Source organism: Misgurnus anguillicaudatus, chromosome 11 (genome assembly GCF_027580225.2).
Source record: "Misgurnus anguillicaudatus chromosome 11, ASM2758022v2, whole genome shotgun sequence".
NCBI lineage: Eukaryota > Metazoa > Chordata > Actinopteri > Cypriniformes > Cobitidae > Misgurnus > Misgurnus anguillicaudatus.
In genome coordinates, this window is record NC_073347.2 from 13,794,525 (window position 1) to 13,811,925 (window position 17,401).

General features: G+C 43.8%; 1 protein-coding gene and 1 long non-coding RNA gene across 4 annotated transcripts; one reads left to right on the plus strand and one right to left on the minus strand.

Annotated features, from left to right (window-relative positions):
• Positions 1 to 180: 180 nt before the first annotated feature.
• pomk (protein O-mannose kinase) lies at positions 181 to 2,075 on the minus strand. Of its 2 annotated transcripts, none has more exons than XM_055170990.2 (3): positions 1,924 to 2,075; positions 1,323 to 1,600; positions 181 to 1,233 (listed from the first exon to the last, which is right to left on the minus strand). In XM_055170990.2, the coding sequence occupies exons 2-3, from the start codon at positions 1,584 to 1,586 to the stop codon at positions 466 to 468; spliced, it is 1,032 nt and encodes a 343-aa protein (XP_055026965.2). In that variant the 5' UTR covers positions 1,587 to 1,600; positions 1,924 to 2,075; the 3' UTR covers positions 181 to 465. The 2 variants fall into 2 exon arrangements, with proteins under 2 accessions (XP_055026965.2, XP_055026966.2); XM_055170991.2 differs by having other exon boundaries at positions 1,930 to 2,067.
• LOC129416641 (uncharacterized) lies at positions 1,981 to 4,219 on the plus strand. 2 transcript variants are annotated; one of them, XR_012372124.1, is made up of 5 exons: positions 1,981 to 2,108; positions 2,470 to 2,733; positions 2,828 to 2,964; positions 3,228 to 3,279; positions 3,639 to 4,219. It is a non-coding gene; the product is annotated as an uncharacterized lncRNA (long non-coding RNA). The 2 variants fall into 2 exon arrangements; XR_012372123.1 differs by lacking the exon at positions 1,981 to 2,108 and having other exon boundaries at positions 2,221 to 2,733.
• The last annotated feature ends 13,182 nt before the right edge of the window (positions 4,220 to 17,401 follow it).

Sequence of the window (17,401 nt, forward strand, 5' to 3'; positions counted from 1 at the left end):
GGGTTAAAAGTCAATTATAAAAAAACATACAACAATCCAACAATGGCACTCAAAAATCTTTTTCATATTGATAAAATGTTATTTAGAGTCAGATGTGGTTAATTCATATCGTTGACACTATAATGTGTTCTCGCAAATAAAATTATTAAACACAGAGCTGAGAGAGAAATAACAATGGCACAGTGTTAAGTATAATTTATTAATAAATTCCTGAAATTAAGGTGAAAACAACACAAGCATTGCATCAGTAACTCAACTAACTGAACAGAACACTAAGTACAGTTATATAAAACTTAGTAGTCCGCTTAAGAATAAATTTAGAGCTGAAACCCTGAGATACTGCAGCTTATCCTCTGTTTAATGTCATTTATATTTATAACAGATTTCGCTGTCTACTGTATACTTCTTGGTCAATTCACATAATGTCAGTGAGAAATGAAAATCCTTGTCTTAAAAGATGATTCACTACAACATATCTCTAACCCTCTGAGATTGACTCTCTACCATGCTGTCATAAACAGAGCGATAAACAGTAAGGACCTCAAGTGCAGTGGGCCGCAACCGAGGATCCTTCCTCTTGCACTCTGCGTGAATATGAAACAAATGAAAATGGATGACATCACTTCCTAGCACATTCCCCAATAAAAAACGTGTCACGTCTGGAATCTTCCAAATGTCCGTCTTTTCGTCGTAGTCAGGCATGAGCTCATCTGAAAATGGAACATGCTCACCATGGGGCCATAACTGCTCAGGGGCAACAAAGTCTCCAGTTATCTCATGGTGGCCACACTTTACCCCTCGATGTCCCCTATTCACTTCAGGAAGTGCATCAAGGTCGTTGGCCAGCAGACGCATGTCAGATGCCAGAAGGAACTGGCTGAGAGTTTTGTGCAGGTCATTGGAGTCACACATCACCCGGATGCCCACCGGACTGGCGTGGAGGTACGCCAGGAAGGCGACGTAGTCTATTGCCAGCTGTAGTCGAGTGTGCCACGAGTTTCGCCAGTGATATCTGTCTTCGGCAAGTGTGTCTTCAATAGTCAGTGCTGACCCAAAAGGATGGTACTCTGTAACAAACATATCTTCTTCCTCACATGTTCCCACAAGCATTACAACATGGTTGCTCTGCAAGGAACGCAGCATTGACAGTCCATGGAGGAAATCATCTTTATACTGCTCTGATGACAAAACAGAGAGAGCCACCTTCTGTCCTCGCCATTCTGATAAATAGACCTGGAACACATAATCATGCATCTGTAAGTTTCTAAAGATAGTAGTTTTACTTTAAAAATGTATAATTTAAGCAAAACACAAATTCTCACCCTCTTTACAGCCCCCTGTCCAATAAGCTTCACTTTACGGACCTCGGCACGGATTTCTGGACACTGCAGCCAGGGGGTACACGTGGTCATAGTTCCAATTTTAAAGTGTTGAGGTGGACACCGCATATGTGCTGATGAAGGATTAGTGTCCTGATACAGGGCATCCAGATAGAAATATAGCAGTATATTAGCACAGAGGAGGGCTGCCAGGCAAAGCACAACTACAGGCAGTCCACACCCTGCCCCAGTTATGGTGCCAACCATACTGACATGATAACCTATTGATCAAAACATGTAATATATTTAAGACAAATATTATTTTCAATACCACAGGAAAAGAACAATTTAACAATAACATTTTACATAATCGTTTTACAAAAATGATTGTTAGAAACACATCTTTAAATTTTTTTATTTTTTTTTGTTTTCATTTCACTTTCTGACTTTTTATTTGGTTGTTAAAGGTCAAAAGTCATACTTTCTTTATAAATGTAATGTTGATCAATGGAATTTTTAAATTCAAGATAAACCGCTATTTTGCGTCAGTTCTAACAACAAATACAATTTCATAATTTTATGCATTGCATTAGAATAAATATACCTTTACCCCAGCAGATTCCTTCTCACGCTTTTCTACAATAATTTCAGTAAAGGAGAACGGAAATCTCCATTAGTACTTCACCCTGCCAACATTCACATGTTATTCTTCCGGATTGTCTCGCTCTACGAAGTGATCAAGAGGGACACAGAGAGGCAGCAGGAGCACAATTCGCCATCTAGTGGCAGGTCGGTGAGCAACATCAAAAACTAGAATAAACGACAGCTGAAGCATTTTTTTTTTTTCTTGAGAAAAATACTAGTTTGAGGACATGGATACTGTTTTTTATATACATATACATTTTCCAGCTCAGTAATGTTTTTCTGTGAGCTCACCACAGTGCATTCTGGGATAGCCTTCTCCTCAAAGCAACACTAGATTACAATTTGACCTAAACATTTTTATGTCAGGAGTGCAATTATGATGTCTTAAAGTGCTGTCTTTATGGACAGATCATTAAATTTCAGAACAGAGCCAAAGTATCCATGTTTTACCTAAAATGTTAGTGCTCGATTATTCTTTAAATAACAATGTTAATTTGAACGACAGGTTCTGATTTGCTAAAAATGAGCAGAGACGACTTCATTCAAATCTGTGGGCCTGCTGATGGAATCCGTCTTTTTAATACAATCAAGGGGAGCTGTCTCTTTAAATAAACACTGCTCACCCGTCACCATGATCCAAATTTTATGCCTCATAATCATGCTGTTTGATTTTTTCGCTTTAATGTCTGTCAGGTGCGTACAACCACGTCTCACTGTATCTCAGCTGCAGAATAGATATCAATCACATGCCAAAGGAGGGCGGATGGAGGTAAGAGACAGCACAGTGTTTATGATACCTGTGACATGCAGGAACCATTCAGACGTATTCCTAATACTCCGGCTTTTCATTTTTTTGTTTGTAGTCTACCATGCACTCTACCTAGAGGACCTTCCTGTGTTTGAGCTTGCTGAGAAGATAGCCAATCTATACAATGTGCCCTCACAGCAGATTCATCATGTATACAGACAAGGGCCGACAGGGATTTACGTTTTGGATGCGGTAAGAGGGCAGAAGTTGGTCCTATATAGATTAGCTAGAAGTTTTGGGTGCTTTTCTTAGAAAAAAGTTTTATTTTAAAGTTTTAATTGACATTTATGGCTACAGGTCAATGTAAGTCATGGTTTTGAAAAGCACACAGGTTTTTATGTTAGCAGCAGACCTTTCCCTCATAATCCATAATCACTCCAGCTACTGATTGTTAAAATAGAGAGTCTGAAAATATAATTATCCAGGAATATAATACAAATAACGTATTTGTTCAGATGGTGCAGAACTTCACAGAGGAGACCAGCTTCATAATCAGAACTTTGAAAGGTAACTTCATGGACATGACACTTATCTCAACTATACTGATATAGCTTTTTGTTTGTTAGGGTATACTTATCAGGAGAAAATAATGTCCAGATGTCCATTGCTTAAAGGTGCTTTTATAAGCAGGACTTTTATATAATAGATACAAATATGAAGGAAATCAGTGTGTTTTTTAAGAATACAATATGATTGTGTTGCAATTGAATGGATCTGACTGTTAAAAGTGTCTTAAATAACAAGCTACAATGTAAAACACCAATCCAATTATTGTAAATGGATTTACATTTAATTCATAATGTCCTTGTGCTTATTATAATACTGTATTTAATGTTCGCTCTGTTTTTTTACCTGTGTGATTGCAGATGAAAGTAATGATGGTTACCATGTTGTACTGAAGTGACCAGCTACTAGAAAATTATGAATCCTATTAGCTTATTTTAACAGACTGTGTGATTTTAAGTTGTATATCACCTGCAAGAATGTGATGTGAATAAACAGAGAAGAGCTTTGTATAACTGTACACTTCAGTTTTTTTAAGAGAAAATGTTGTCAAAGTTGATACTTAAAAGTTTTAATTAATTATAATATTAATTATTGTTGCACTTTTTTATGTTTTGTCATTTAGAAGACATTTTGATAAATGATCATGAGCACACAGTTGACGGGATCCATTGACTTTTATAGTATTTGTTTATCCTACTATGGACGTTAGTGGATACTGTTGATTGTGTTCCTTTATCTAAATATCTTTGTGTTTAACAGAATAAAAAAAACTCATACAGTTTTTAAACGGTGAATGATGACAGAGTTTATTTTTGAGTGAACTATCCCTTTAGTGATTGCTGTTGACATTTTTATCTTTAGCTTTTTTGTCTGTGAAGTTTTTATTTTTCTGTTGTAACTTTTGAAAAAAGTATTTTTTCAAATAGATATTTGTATACTACTACAATCTAAGCAAGCTGTTTTTCTTCATAAAATACATAACAACATATATTATTTTTATTGTGCCAATTTTGCTTGATTTTATCAAAACTTAATCTGCATGTCATAGCTATAACTATACAACACTACAAGATATACAAAACTGGAATGGGCAGATGTGTTTTATGTACCAATGAAATACCGGAGAATTATCCAGATGATAATTTAATAACATGTTAAAATATCAACAATGTAAAATGCCATTCATAAAAACTTTAACTTTTATAAAAAAAAAATGTCTTTATAAAGTTTAACATAAAAATGCTATTAAATTATTTAAATAATTTCTTCTCAGTGGGATTTCAAGTAAATAATTTAGGTCAATGGGGTTCGGCTGACAAAGATAAAACCAGTGAGAAAAGTCTTGAGATAAATTCTCAGATAAATATATAGTGTATTCAATGAAATCAAACAGTATACAGTTGTAAATATAAGGGATTTCCCCGTCCCTTATGACGTGACACGATGACATAATTTATTATAGAATGTAAAACGTCACATAGAACGTCCGGTCTCTCAGGGAACCGAGGTTACTGTAATAATCGATATGTTTACACTCTGTTGGGTTATTTTATGGTAAGAAGAAAAACAGTCAGGTGGCTCAATCGCTCCGCTAAAGATCCACTGATTTCGATGATCCACTTCGTGTTTTCCCGCCCGCTCTGCAGCATCTTTCTCACAATCTTTAGTGGAGGCGACAGTTCCCGAAGTTCGTTTGCATTAACAGGTAGGTTCATTACATTACTTGTCGATCCGCTGAATTAGTCATTTGGTAGTTTGCCTTTGTAATAATTTGCTCTCGGTCTTCTAAAAGTGAAAACAACTTAGCAATCAAATAACAATAAAAATCCACACTTAGAATTACAATGCTTGTCTAATCAAATTAATGTACCCGATCAAATCCAGCTAAGACCAGCACAAGCTGGCAGCCGGTTCAAACTGGCCCTCCCCGCCCGGCAAAACCAAGCTGAGAAAACCAGTCCAAACCAGCTCACCAGCCCACGCCGGCCCCAGCCGGACTTTTCAGTAGGGAGGGATCTAATATAAGTAACAAAAAATGTCTGTTGTTGGCACACTTTGTAGACAAAAAGCAAACCAACAATGCCTTCACAAAAAAGTAGACAGAGACAGAGGGTTCAGGATGGGAAGGCTGCTAAAGGCAATTCAACATTGCAACTGGATTCAAATCTCCATCAAGCCAGCTGGTAAGTCGTATAATAGAATATTTAGCAGTTTGTCAAACTTTAATTCTTGTAATTAAGTATATTTATCTTAAACTCCCAAGATCTGGGGCCATGAGGTTTGTTTTTTTTTTGATCACAACCTTTGCGTGGGAACTGGTGTACGCACGTTTCCAGGCTTGTTTTGTGCGTACGCATGCTTTATACATGAGGCCCCAGATGTGTCCACATACGTGGAAATCACATTTTTTTGTTGTTTGCACCATAATACTTAATTCTGTGTAACTGGAACTTGTTGTACACAAACGTGAACAATTATACTGCTTCATGTGTCAAAGAAAAATATTTGGATATTATATTTATTTGTTCTTCCTAACCCCAAAATAGCTGGAAGAAATCTAAAATCCAAACCAAAGCTTGGGTATTAGGAGGTTACATTATAATCACTTATGCTGCCCCCCTTGTGTACGGTGCATTCCTTCGCGGCCCCCCAAAGAAAATTTGTGACAAAAAACTGTTCTAAAACACAACATTTTTATAAAAAAAAAACATTAAATTATACAAAAAAGTAGCTCTTTTTGGTTAGTAGCCTTATTTTTTTAGGTTTAATTACACAAAATTTATGATAAATTAATGTATTTCATGAAATGTCATAAAACTGGGGCCCCCCTGGCACCATCTCGCGGCCCCCCTGGGGGCCCGGCCCCCAGTTTGAAAACCACTGTTATAGAGAGTTTGAATATTGTTGTAATGTTGTTTATGTTTTGTTTAAATTTAGTTAGCTTATTACGAAAGATAGACTGTAATTTTAAACGCCATATAGGGCGTTGTAAAGGCCAATATGAAGGGAGAATTGTAATGGGTCAGACATTATTTTCGAGTTTAATTTAAGTTTTGTTTTAAAATGAATTTCGTTTCATATAATTTGTCTCTTAATTTTAATCAATGTTTTGTTGATAAGTTTTGTGAATATAAAAGAATAAAAACAATAAAATCAACGTCATATGCTCGTTTAGCCGATTGCGCTTTTTGCTATTTCTGTGTTGCACGTCGGACCTCGCATACTTTTAAAAATTAACGTCATATTAATTTATATTAATTAATTGCACACTGAACAGCGACAGGTAAGGGAAGATAAGTTATTTGGTGTTTACCTCTTATTATGATTGATTGAAGTTTGCATTTGGTGAAATTTATTTTTGCTTCAAGTTCGCTACTGTTTAGTACTGTTCACTTGAAAGCTTCCTTTTTAAATCATAAAGACCTTTCTGTTTGGTTTATAACATCAACATTAACCTATTAATCATATTAATATGTTGGTACACTTTTAACGTAAGACAGCATCCAAGACATAATCTATTAAAGACTTCTCCCTGTATTAATTTCGTGTAAGAAGGCTGTGTCTTTATTTCTTGTTTGTGTATGGATCGACTTTTTTCTTAGTTTAACTGTTTGATGGATACACGAATAGCCATCTTCTGTGGTAAGTCCTTACATTAAAAAAATGTATATGCAAAAGCGAAGTCGTAAGATAAGGCAACATGCATGTTTATTCTGTTTCATGTTTATTTCGTTTCGTTTTGTATAGCCCTTTTTATTTTTTAATTTCTGCACCCAGAGCAACCTGCCTTCGCTTTTTAAAAATAGTGTGGGTTGATAATAAACGTTTAAACTAACATTGTGATATGCTGAAAATATTTATTTTAAATAGTTGTTATTATAGGCAAGTGAAGTGTTGATTTAGAGGCTCAATTCATCATACATGTCGTCAACTTGCTGTCGGCCGCTAACCACTAGTTATCATAAAAACTTTAACAAACAAAAACTGCTCTAAAATGTAAAAATAAAAGAAATATAACTATTTTGCAATTTAAAACAAAACTGAACTGCTTTAATTGCTGCAAGAGTACAGCTGTACAAGCTGTGTAAGCAGTTATTTTTTTGCTATTTCTGCGGATTTCTTTTGCAAAATCTATGCAGAATTTTGCAGAATGATTTAAATGTTTTAAAACGATCTGAGAGAATGTGCGCTGTGAATATTACAAAAAATAAAATATTTTATAACATATACATTTTATTAAAGGATTACCCTGAATTAAACTAGACCAACATGAACCAACAGATAATGGATAATGTGCTTTCACGACCATAGAGTTTTATATAATATACATATATTACTGTCTACAGTGTAAGAGTAAAAAGAAAAGGCTTCTCATAATAAATGTAGCGTATATAGCAAGATAATTTCATCAATTTAACAACACAATGTATATATATTTATCTTGTAAACGGATTTGAAATAATAAATAATTGTCGTGTCACGTAGCAAGAGAGACGATAGAGATCTCATTAACTTCTCCGCAGTAAGTTTTATTTCAAATTCAAGTTTTACATATTAAATAGACTATTAAAAAGTTTGTGCTTCTCTCATAAAAACCTCAAAGCAGACAGCACGGACTTCTACTCACAAACATACGCGATGCAGTAACTATATCTGCGGACACAGATTCCTAATGGAGAGAATTAAAAAGTTCGGACTCGGTCGGACTCGGGCTGAGAATTCTGGGCTCTACTACTTTTGCGTCAACTTGATTTTAATAATTTAATTGAGGAATTATATTTAAAGAAGAACAGACAGAAGCACTTTTAGTTGTGAGTTGCATTTAATAAATGTTATTTTCTGGGCTGTTTCTGATTGTAAAATTATTACTTGATAATATTGTTTAATTTATTTAAATAATTTCAGCCTACTTTTGCGTCAACTTGATTTTAATAATTTAATTGAGGAATTATTTAAAAAGTTCGCTACTGTTTAGTACTGTTCACTTGAAAGCTTCCTTTTTAAATCATAAAGACCTTTCTGTTTGGTTTATAACATCAACATTAACCTATTAATCATATTAATATGTTATGGGGGGCAAGGCCGCGTTATCCTAATGGGCAACATGGGCTGCAGCCCAGGGCCCCGAACACTAGGGGGCCTCCGAGACAATTCTATTTTGAATTTTTAAAAACATTTTGATTGACGTAATTATGCGTAAGTGCTACCTAGAGCAGAGGCCCCCAACCACTGGGTCGCAAGAATGTTCTGAATTTTTTTATAATAGCTACGTAATAGCTTATGGGATATTTTGTCCTTTAAGAGCCGACTTCAAATAACATCGATCATTTCCACTCTTGTACAAGGCCGCGGTCTCTCTCTCTCTCTCTCTCTCTCTCTCTCTCTCTCTCTCTCTCTCTCTCTCTCTCAGCGCATCCGCAATCACATTGCTGTTTTTAGAGTTTGAGTACATTACTTCTAAAATACAGAGGTATTATTTATGAATCATTTGCAAATGTACCTCTGCAAATGTACCTCGCAAATCATGTATACGTGTAGACGTTCAACCTTGTAACATCGCAAATGACTGAAAAGTAGGCTAATTTCAGAATTATCCAGATCAAACCATGATCAAAATAAACTCTTTAACTGCAGTAATAATATTTTAACGGGTACACTTTTAACGTAAGACAGCATCCAAGACATAATCTATTAAAGACTTCTCCCTGTATTAATTTCGTGTAAGAAGGCTGTGTCTTTATTTCTTGTTTGTGTATGGATCGACTTTTTTCTTAGTTTAACTGTTTGATGGATACACGAATAGCCATCTTCTGTGGTAAGTCCTTACATTAAAAAAATGTATATGCAAAAGCGAAGTCGTAAGATAAGGCAACATGCATGTTTATTCTGTTTCATGTTTATTTCGTTTCGTTTTGTATAGCAACCTGCCTTCGCTTTTTAAAAATAGTGTGGGTTGATAATAAACGTTTAAACTAACATTGTGATATGCTGAAAATATTTATTTTAAATAGTTGTTATTATAGGCAAGTGAAGTGTTGATTTAGAGGCTCAATTCATCATACATGTCGTCAACTTGCTGTCGGCCGCTAACCACTAGTTATCATAAAAAAGAAATATAACTATTTTGCAATTTAAAACAAAACTGAACTGCTTTAATTGCTGCAAGAGTACAGCTGTACAAGCTGTGTAAGCAGTTATTTTTTGCTATTTCTGCGGATTTCTTTTGCAAAATCTATGCAGAATTTTGCAGAATGATTTAAATGTTTTAAAACGATCTGAGAGAATGTGCGCTGTGAATATTACAAAAAATAAAATATTTTATAACATATACATTTTATTAAAGGATTACCCTGAATTAAACTAGACCAACATGAACCAACAGATAATGGATAATGTGCTTTCACGACCATAGAGTTTTATATAATATACATATATTACTGTCTACAGTGTAACAGTAAAAAGAAAAGGCTTCTCATAATAAATGTAGCGTATATAGCAAGATAATTTCATCAATTTAACAACACAATGTATATATATTTATCTTGTAAACGGATTTGAAATAATAAATAATTGTCGTGTCACGTAGCAAGAGAGACGATAGAGATCTCATTAACTTCTCCGCAGTAAGTTTTATTTCAAATTCAAGTTTTACATATTAAATAGACTAATAAAAAGTTTGTGCTTCTCTCATAAAAACCTCACAGCAGACAGCACAGACTTCTACTCACAAACATACGCGATGCAGTAACTATATCTGCGGACACAGATTCCTAATGGAGAGAATTAAAAAGTTCGGACTCGGTCGGACTCGGGCTGAGAATTCTGGGCTCTACTACTTTTGCGTCAACTTGATTTTAATAATTTAATTGAGGAATTATATTTAAAGAAGAACAGACAGAAGCACTTTTAGTTGTGAGTTGCATTTAATAAATGTTATTTTCTGGGCTGTTTCTGATTGTAAAATTATTACTTGATAATATTGTTTAATTTATTTAAATAATTTCAGCCTACTTTTGCGTCAACTTGATTTTAATAATTTAATTGAGGAATTATATTTAAAGAAGAACAGACAGAAGCACTTTTAGTTGTGAGTTGCATTTAATAAATGTTATTTTCTGGGCTGTTTCTGATTGTAAAATTATTACTTGATAATATTGTTTAATTTATTTAAATAATTTCAGCCTACTTTTGCATCAACTTGATTTTAATAATTTAATTGAAGAATTCTTTTTAAAGAAGAGCAGAAAGAGGCACTTTTTGTTGTAAGTTTTATTAAATAAATGTTATTTTCTGTGCTATTTCTGATTGTAAAATTATTTGATAATATTGTTTAATTTATTTAAATAATTTTAGCCATTTAATGTTGCACATACGCTGTAAAAAACACTGGATTTACAAAAAAATATAGACAGTGCATCGTTTTTGCATCCCCTTTTTTTTAGTAAGTTTTACTAAAAAAATTGCGCAATGGGGCACTTAGTAAATCCAGCCTTTATTTTTTTCAGTGTATATTGGGGGGGCCTCAAACCAGCTTTAGCCCAGGGCCTCACAAAGGCTTAACCCGGCACTGATGGGGGGAGCTGAAGACTTTCCCAAACACATTTTTATAGGTTCAAAAACAGTGTCTGTTGTAGTTGCCGGCAAAGGATCCAGGTAGCGCAACAATGCCTGGTATTAGACACTCTTCTGCAGGCAGGGGGAGGGGCGGGGCTGTGTTTCCTACCCTCCACGGCCACTTTCAGAGTGTGCTTGTAGCAGCTAGGAGGCTGCTCAGGTTGCAGCAACAGTACAATTTGTCCAGTTAAAAGTTGTTCTATCACTGAAATAATTTTAGAGACATTATTTAAAGGTAAAAAAAAACAAACAACATAGTGTTGCTTTAAAATGCCGTTGGGACGGGCTCCACGGAGTCCTTCCGACACGTTTGGCACTTGACTCGACGGAGTCGCGTCGGCAATGTTAAGACCGGCTCGACAGAGTCACGTCGCATCGTTAGGACGGGCTCGACGGAGTCCCGTCGGCAACGTTGGGACGGACTCGACGGAGTCGTGCCTACACGTTTGGCACTTGACTCGACAGAGTCCCGGCCGCAACACTGGGACGGGCTCGACGGAGTGCCGACACGTTTGGAACTTGTGCCGACGGAGTCGCGTCCGCAATGTTCGGACCAGCTCGATGGAGTCGCGTCGCAACGTTGGGATGGGCTCCACGGAGTCGTGTCGACACGTTTGGCACTTGACTCGACGGATTCGCGTTGCAATGTTGGGACGGGCTCGACGGAGTCGTGCCGACACGTTTGACACTTGACTCGACGGAGTCGCGTCCGCAACGTTGGGACCGGCTCGATGAGTTGAGTCGCAACGTTAAGACGGGCTCGACGGAGTCGTGCTGACACGTTTGGCACTTGACTCGACGGAGTCCCGTTGCAATGTTGGGACGGGCTCGACGGAGTCGTGCCAACACGTTTGGCACTTGTGTCGACGGAGTCGCGTCCGCAAGCTTGGGACCGGCTCGATGGAGTCACGCCGCATCGTTGGGATGGGCTCAACAGAGTCGTGTTGACACGTTTGGCACTTGACTTGACGGAGTCGCATTGCAATGTTCGGACCGGCTCGATGGAGTCGCGTCGCAACGTTGAGACTGGATCGACGGAGTCGTGCCAACACGTTTGGCACTTGACTCGACGGAGTCGTGCAGACACGTTTGGCACTTGACTCAACGTTGTCGCGTCCGCAACGTTGGGACCGGCTCGACAGAGTCACGTCCGCAACGTTGGGACCGGCTCGATGGAGTCGCGTCACAACGTTGGGACGGGCTCGACGGAGTCGTGCCGACACGTTTGGCACTTGACTCGACGGAGTCCCGTCGGCAACGTTGGGACAGGCGCGACGGAGTCGTGCCTACATGTTTGGCGCTTGACTCAATGGAGTTGCGTCCGCAACGTTGGGACCGGCTCGATTAGTCGAGTCCCAACGTTGGGACGGGCTCGACGGAGTCGTGCTGACACATTTGGCACTTGACTCGACGGAGTCGCGTTGCAATGTTGGGACGGGCTCGACAGAGTCCCGTCGGCAACGTTGGGACAGGTTTAACGGAGTCGTGTCGACACGTTTGGCACTTGACTCGACGGAGTCGCGTTGCAATGTTGGGACGGGCTCGACGGTGTCGTGCAGACACGTTTGGCGCTTGACTCAACGGAGTGGCGTCCGCAACGTTGGGACCGGCTCGATGAGTCGAGTCGCAACGTTGGGACGGGCTCGACGGAGTCGTGCCGACACGTTTGGCACTTGACTCGACGAAGTCGCGTTGCAATGTTGGGACGGGCTCGACGAAGTTGTGCCGACACGTTTGGCACTTGACTCGACAGAGTTGCGTTGCAATGTTGGGACGGGCTCGACGGAGTCGTGCCGACACGTTTGGCACTTGACTCTACGGAGTTGCGTCCGCAACGTTGGGACCGGCTCGATGAGTCGAGTCGCAACGTTGGGACGGGCTCGAAGGAGTCGTGCTGACACGTTTGGCACTTGACTCGACAGAGTCTCGTTGCAATGTTGGGACGGGCTCGACGGAGTCGTGCCGACATGTTTGGCACTTGACTCGACGGAGTTGCGTCCGCAACGTTGGGACCGGCTCGATGAGTCGAGTCACAACGTTGGGATGGGCTCGACGAAGTCGTGCTGACACATTTGGCACTTGACTCGACGGAGTCGCGTTGCAATGTTGGGACAGGCTCGACAGAGTTCCGTCGGCAACGTTGGGAGGGGCTTAACGGAGTCGTGTCGACACATTTGGCACTTGACTCAACGGAGTCGTGTTGCAATGTTGGGACGGGCTCGACGGAGTCATGCCGACACGTTTGGCGCTTGACTCAACGGAGTCACGTCCGCAACGTTGGGACGGGCTCGACAGAGTCCCGTCGGCACCGTTGGGACGGGCGTAACCGAGTCGTGTCGACCCGTTTGGCACTTGACTCGACGGAGTCGCGTTGCAATGTTGGGACGGGCTCGACGAAGTTGTGCCGACACGTTTGGCACTTGACTCGACGGAGTTGCGTCCGCAACGTTGGGACCGGCTCGTCGAGTCGCAACGTTGGGACGGGCTCGACGGAGTCGTGCTGACACGTTTGGCACTTGACTCGACAGAGTCGCGTTGCAATGTTGGGACGGGCTCGACAGAGTCCCGTCGGCAACGTTGGCACGGGCTTAACGGAGTCGTGTCGACACGTTTGGCACTTGACTTGACGGAGTCGCGTTGCAATGTTGGGATGGGCTCGACGGAGTCGTGCCGACACGTTTGGTGCTTGACTCGACTGAGTTGCGTCCGCAACGTTGGGACCGGCTCGATGAGTCGAGTCGCAACGTTGGGACGGGCTCGACGGAGTCGTGCTGACACGTTTGGCACTTGACTCGACGGAGTTGCGTTGCAATATTGGGACGGGCTCGACGGAGTTGCGTCCGCAACGTTGGGACCGGCTCGATGAGTCGAGTCGCAACGTTGGGATGGGCTCGACGAAGTCGTGCTGACACGTTTGGCACTTGACTCCACGGAGTCGCGTTGCAATGTTGGGACAGGCTCGACAGAGTTCCGTCGGCAACGTTGGGAGGGGCTTAACGGAGTCGTGTCGACACATTTGGCACTTGACTCGACGGAGTCGCGTTGCAATGTTGGGACGGGCTCGACGGAGTCGTGCCGACACGTTTGGTGCTTGACTCAACGGAGTCACGTCCGCAACGTTGGGACGGGCTCGACAGAGTCCCGTCGGCAACGTTGGGACAGGCTTAAAGGAGTCGTGTCGACACGTTTGGCACTTGACTCGACGGAGTCGCGGTGCCAGGATGGGACGGGCTCGACGAAGTTGTGCCGACACGTTTGGCACTTGTCTCGACGGAGTTGCGTCTGCAACGTTGGGACCGGCTCGTCGAGTCGCTACGTTCGGAAGTGCGCGACGCAGTCGAGGTGACACGTTTCGCACTTGACTCAACAGAGTCGCGTTGCAATGTTGGGACGGGCTCGACAGAGTCCCGTCGGCAACGTTGGCACGGGCTTAACGGAGTCGTGTCGACACGTTTGGCACTTGACTTGACGGAGTCGCGTTGCAATGTTGGGACGGGCTCGACAGAGTCGTGCCGACATGTTTGGCACTTGACTCGACTGTGTTGCGTCCTCTTCGTTGTGACCGGCTCGATTTGTCGAGTCGCAACGTTGGGACGGGCTCGACGGAGTCGTGCTGACACGTTTGGCACTTGACTCGACGGAGTTGCGTTGCAATGTTGGGACGGGCTCGACAGAGTTCCGTCGGCAACGTTGGGAGGGGCTTAACGGAGTCGTGTCGACACATTTGGCACTTGACTTGACGGAGTCGTGTTGCAATGTTGGGACGGGCTTGACGGAGTCGTGCCGACATGTTTGGCACTTGACTCGACGGAGTCGTGTCCGCAACGTTGGGACAGGCTCGATGAGTCGAGTCGCAACGTTGGGACGGGCTCGACGGAGTCGTGCCGACACGTTTGGCACTTGACTCGACGGAGTAGCGTTGCAATGTTGGGACGGGCTCGACGGAGTCGTGCCATCACGTTTGGCACTTGACTCGACGGAGTCACGTCCGCAACGTTGGGACCGGCTCGACAGAGTCCCGTCGGCAACGTTGGGACTGGCTCGACGGAGTCGTGCCGACAAGTTTGGCACTTGACTCGACGGAGAGGACTCACCAACGTAGGGACCGGATAGATGATAAGAGACGCAAAGTTGGGACGGGCTCGACGGAGTCGTGCTGACACGTTTGGCACTTGACTCGACAGAGTCTCGATACAATGTTGGGACGGGCTCGACAGAGTTTTGTCGGCAACGTTGGGAAGGGCTTAACAGAGTCGTGTCGACACGTTTGGCACTTGACTCGATGAGTCGAGTCGCAACGTTGGGACGGGCTAGACAGAGTCGTGCTGACACGTTTGGCACTTGACTCGCCGGAGTCGCGTCCGCAACGTTGGGACAGGCTCGATGAGTCGAGTCGCAACGTTGGGACGGGCTCGACCGAGTCGTGCCGACACGTTTGGCACTTGACTCAATGGAGTCGCGTTGCAATGTTGGGACGGGCTCGACGGAGTCGTGCCGACACGTTTGGCACTTGACTAGACGGAGTCGCGTCCGCAACGTTGGGACAGGCTCGATGAGTCGAGTCGCAACGTTGGGACGGGCTCGTTTGGCACTTGACTCGACGGAGTCGCATCCGCAACGTTGGGACCGGCTCGATGAGTCGAGTCGCAACGTTGGGACGGGCTAGACAGAGTCGTGCTGACACGTTTGGCACTTGACTTGACGGAGTCGAGTTGCAATGTTGGGACGGGCTCGACAGAGTCCCGTCGGCAACGTTGGGACGGGCTTAACGGAGTCGTGTCGACACGTTTGGCACTTGACTCGACGGAGTCGTGCTGACACGTTTGGCACTTGACTCGACGGAGTCACGTCCGCAAAGTTGGGACAGGCTCGATGAGTCGAGTCGCAACGTTGGGACGGGCTCGACGGAGTCTTGCCGACACATTTGGCATTGACTCGACGGAGTCGCGTCCGCAACGTTGGGACAGGCTCGATGAGTCAAGTCGCAACGTTGGGACGGGCTCGACGGAGTCGTGCCGTCACGTTTGGAACTTGACTCGACGGAGTCACGTCCGCAACGTTGGGACCGGCTCGACAGAGTCCCGTCGGCAACGTTGGCACTGGCTCGACGGAGTCGTGCTGACAAGTTTGGCACTTGACTCGACGGAGTCGCATCCGCAACGTTGGGACCGGCTCGATGAGTCGAGTCGCAACGTTGGGTCGGGCTAGACAGAGTCGTGCTGACACGTTTGGCACTTGACTCAACGGAGTCGCGTTGCAATGTTGGGACGGGCTCGACAGAGTCCCGTCGGCAACGTTGGGACGGGCTTAACGGAGTCGTGTCGACACGTTTGGCACTTGACTCGACGGAGTCGCGTTGCAATGTTGGGACAGGGCTCGACGGAGTCGTGCCGACACGTTTGGCACTTGACTCGATAGAGTCGTGTCCCCAACGTTGGGACCGGCGTGATGAGTCGAGTCGCAACGTTGGGCCGGGCTCGACGGAGTCGTGCCGACACGTTTGGCACTTGACTCGACGGAGTCTTGTCGGCAACGTTGGGACGGGCTCGACGGAGTCGTGCCTACATGTTTGGCGATTAACTCAACGGAGTCGCGTTGCAATGTTGGGACGGGCTCGACAGAGTCCCGTCGACAACGTTGGCACGGGCTTAACGGAGTCGTGCTGACACGTTTGGCACTTGACTCGACAGAGTTGTGTCCGCAACATTGGGACCGGCTCGATGAGTCGAGTCGCAACGTTGAGACGGGCTCTACGGAGTCGTGCGGACACGTTTGGCACTTGACTCGACAGAGTCTCGTTGCAATGTTGGGACGGGCTCGACAGAGTTCCGTCGGCAACGTTGGGAGGGGCTTAACGGAGTCGTGCCGACATGTTTGGCGCTTGACTCAACGGAGTCGCGTCCGCAACGTTGGGACGGGCTCGACGGAGTCGTGCCAACATGTTTGGCACTTGACATGACGGAGTCGCGTCCGCAACGTTGGGACAGGCTCGATGAGTCGAGTCGCAACGTTGGGATGGGCTCGACCGAGTCGTGCCAACACGTTTGGCACTTGACTCAATGGAGTCGCGTTGCCATGGTGGGACGGGCTCGACGGAGTCGTGCCGACACGTTTGGCACTTGACTCGACGGGGTCGCGTCCGCAACGTTGGGACAGGCTCGATGAGTCGAGTCGCAACGTTGGGACGGGCTCGTTTGGCACTTGTCTCGACGGAGTCGCATCTGCAACGTTGGGACCGTCTCGATGAGTCGAGTCGCAACGTTGGGTCGGGCTAGACAGAGTCGTGCTGACACGTTTGGCACTTGACTTGACGGAGTCGCGTTGCAATGTTGGGACGGGCTCGACAGAGTCCCGTCGGCAACGTTGGGACGGGCTTAACGGAGTCGTGTCGCCACGTTTGGCACTTGACTCGACGGAGTCACGTCCGCAACGTTGGGACAGGCTCGATGAGTCGAGTCGCAACGTTGGGACAGGCTCGACGGAGTCTTGCCGACACATTTGGCACTTG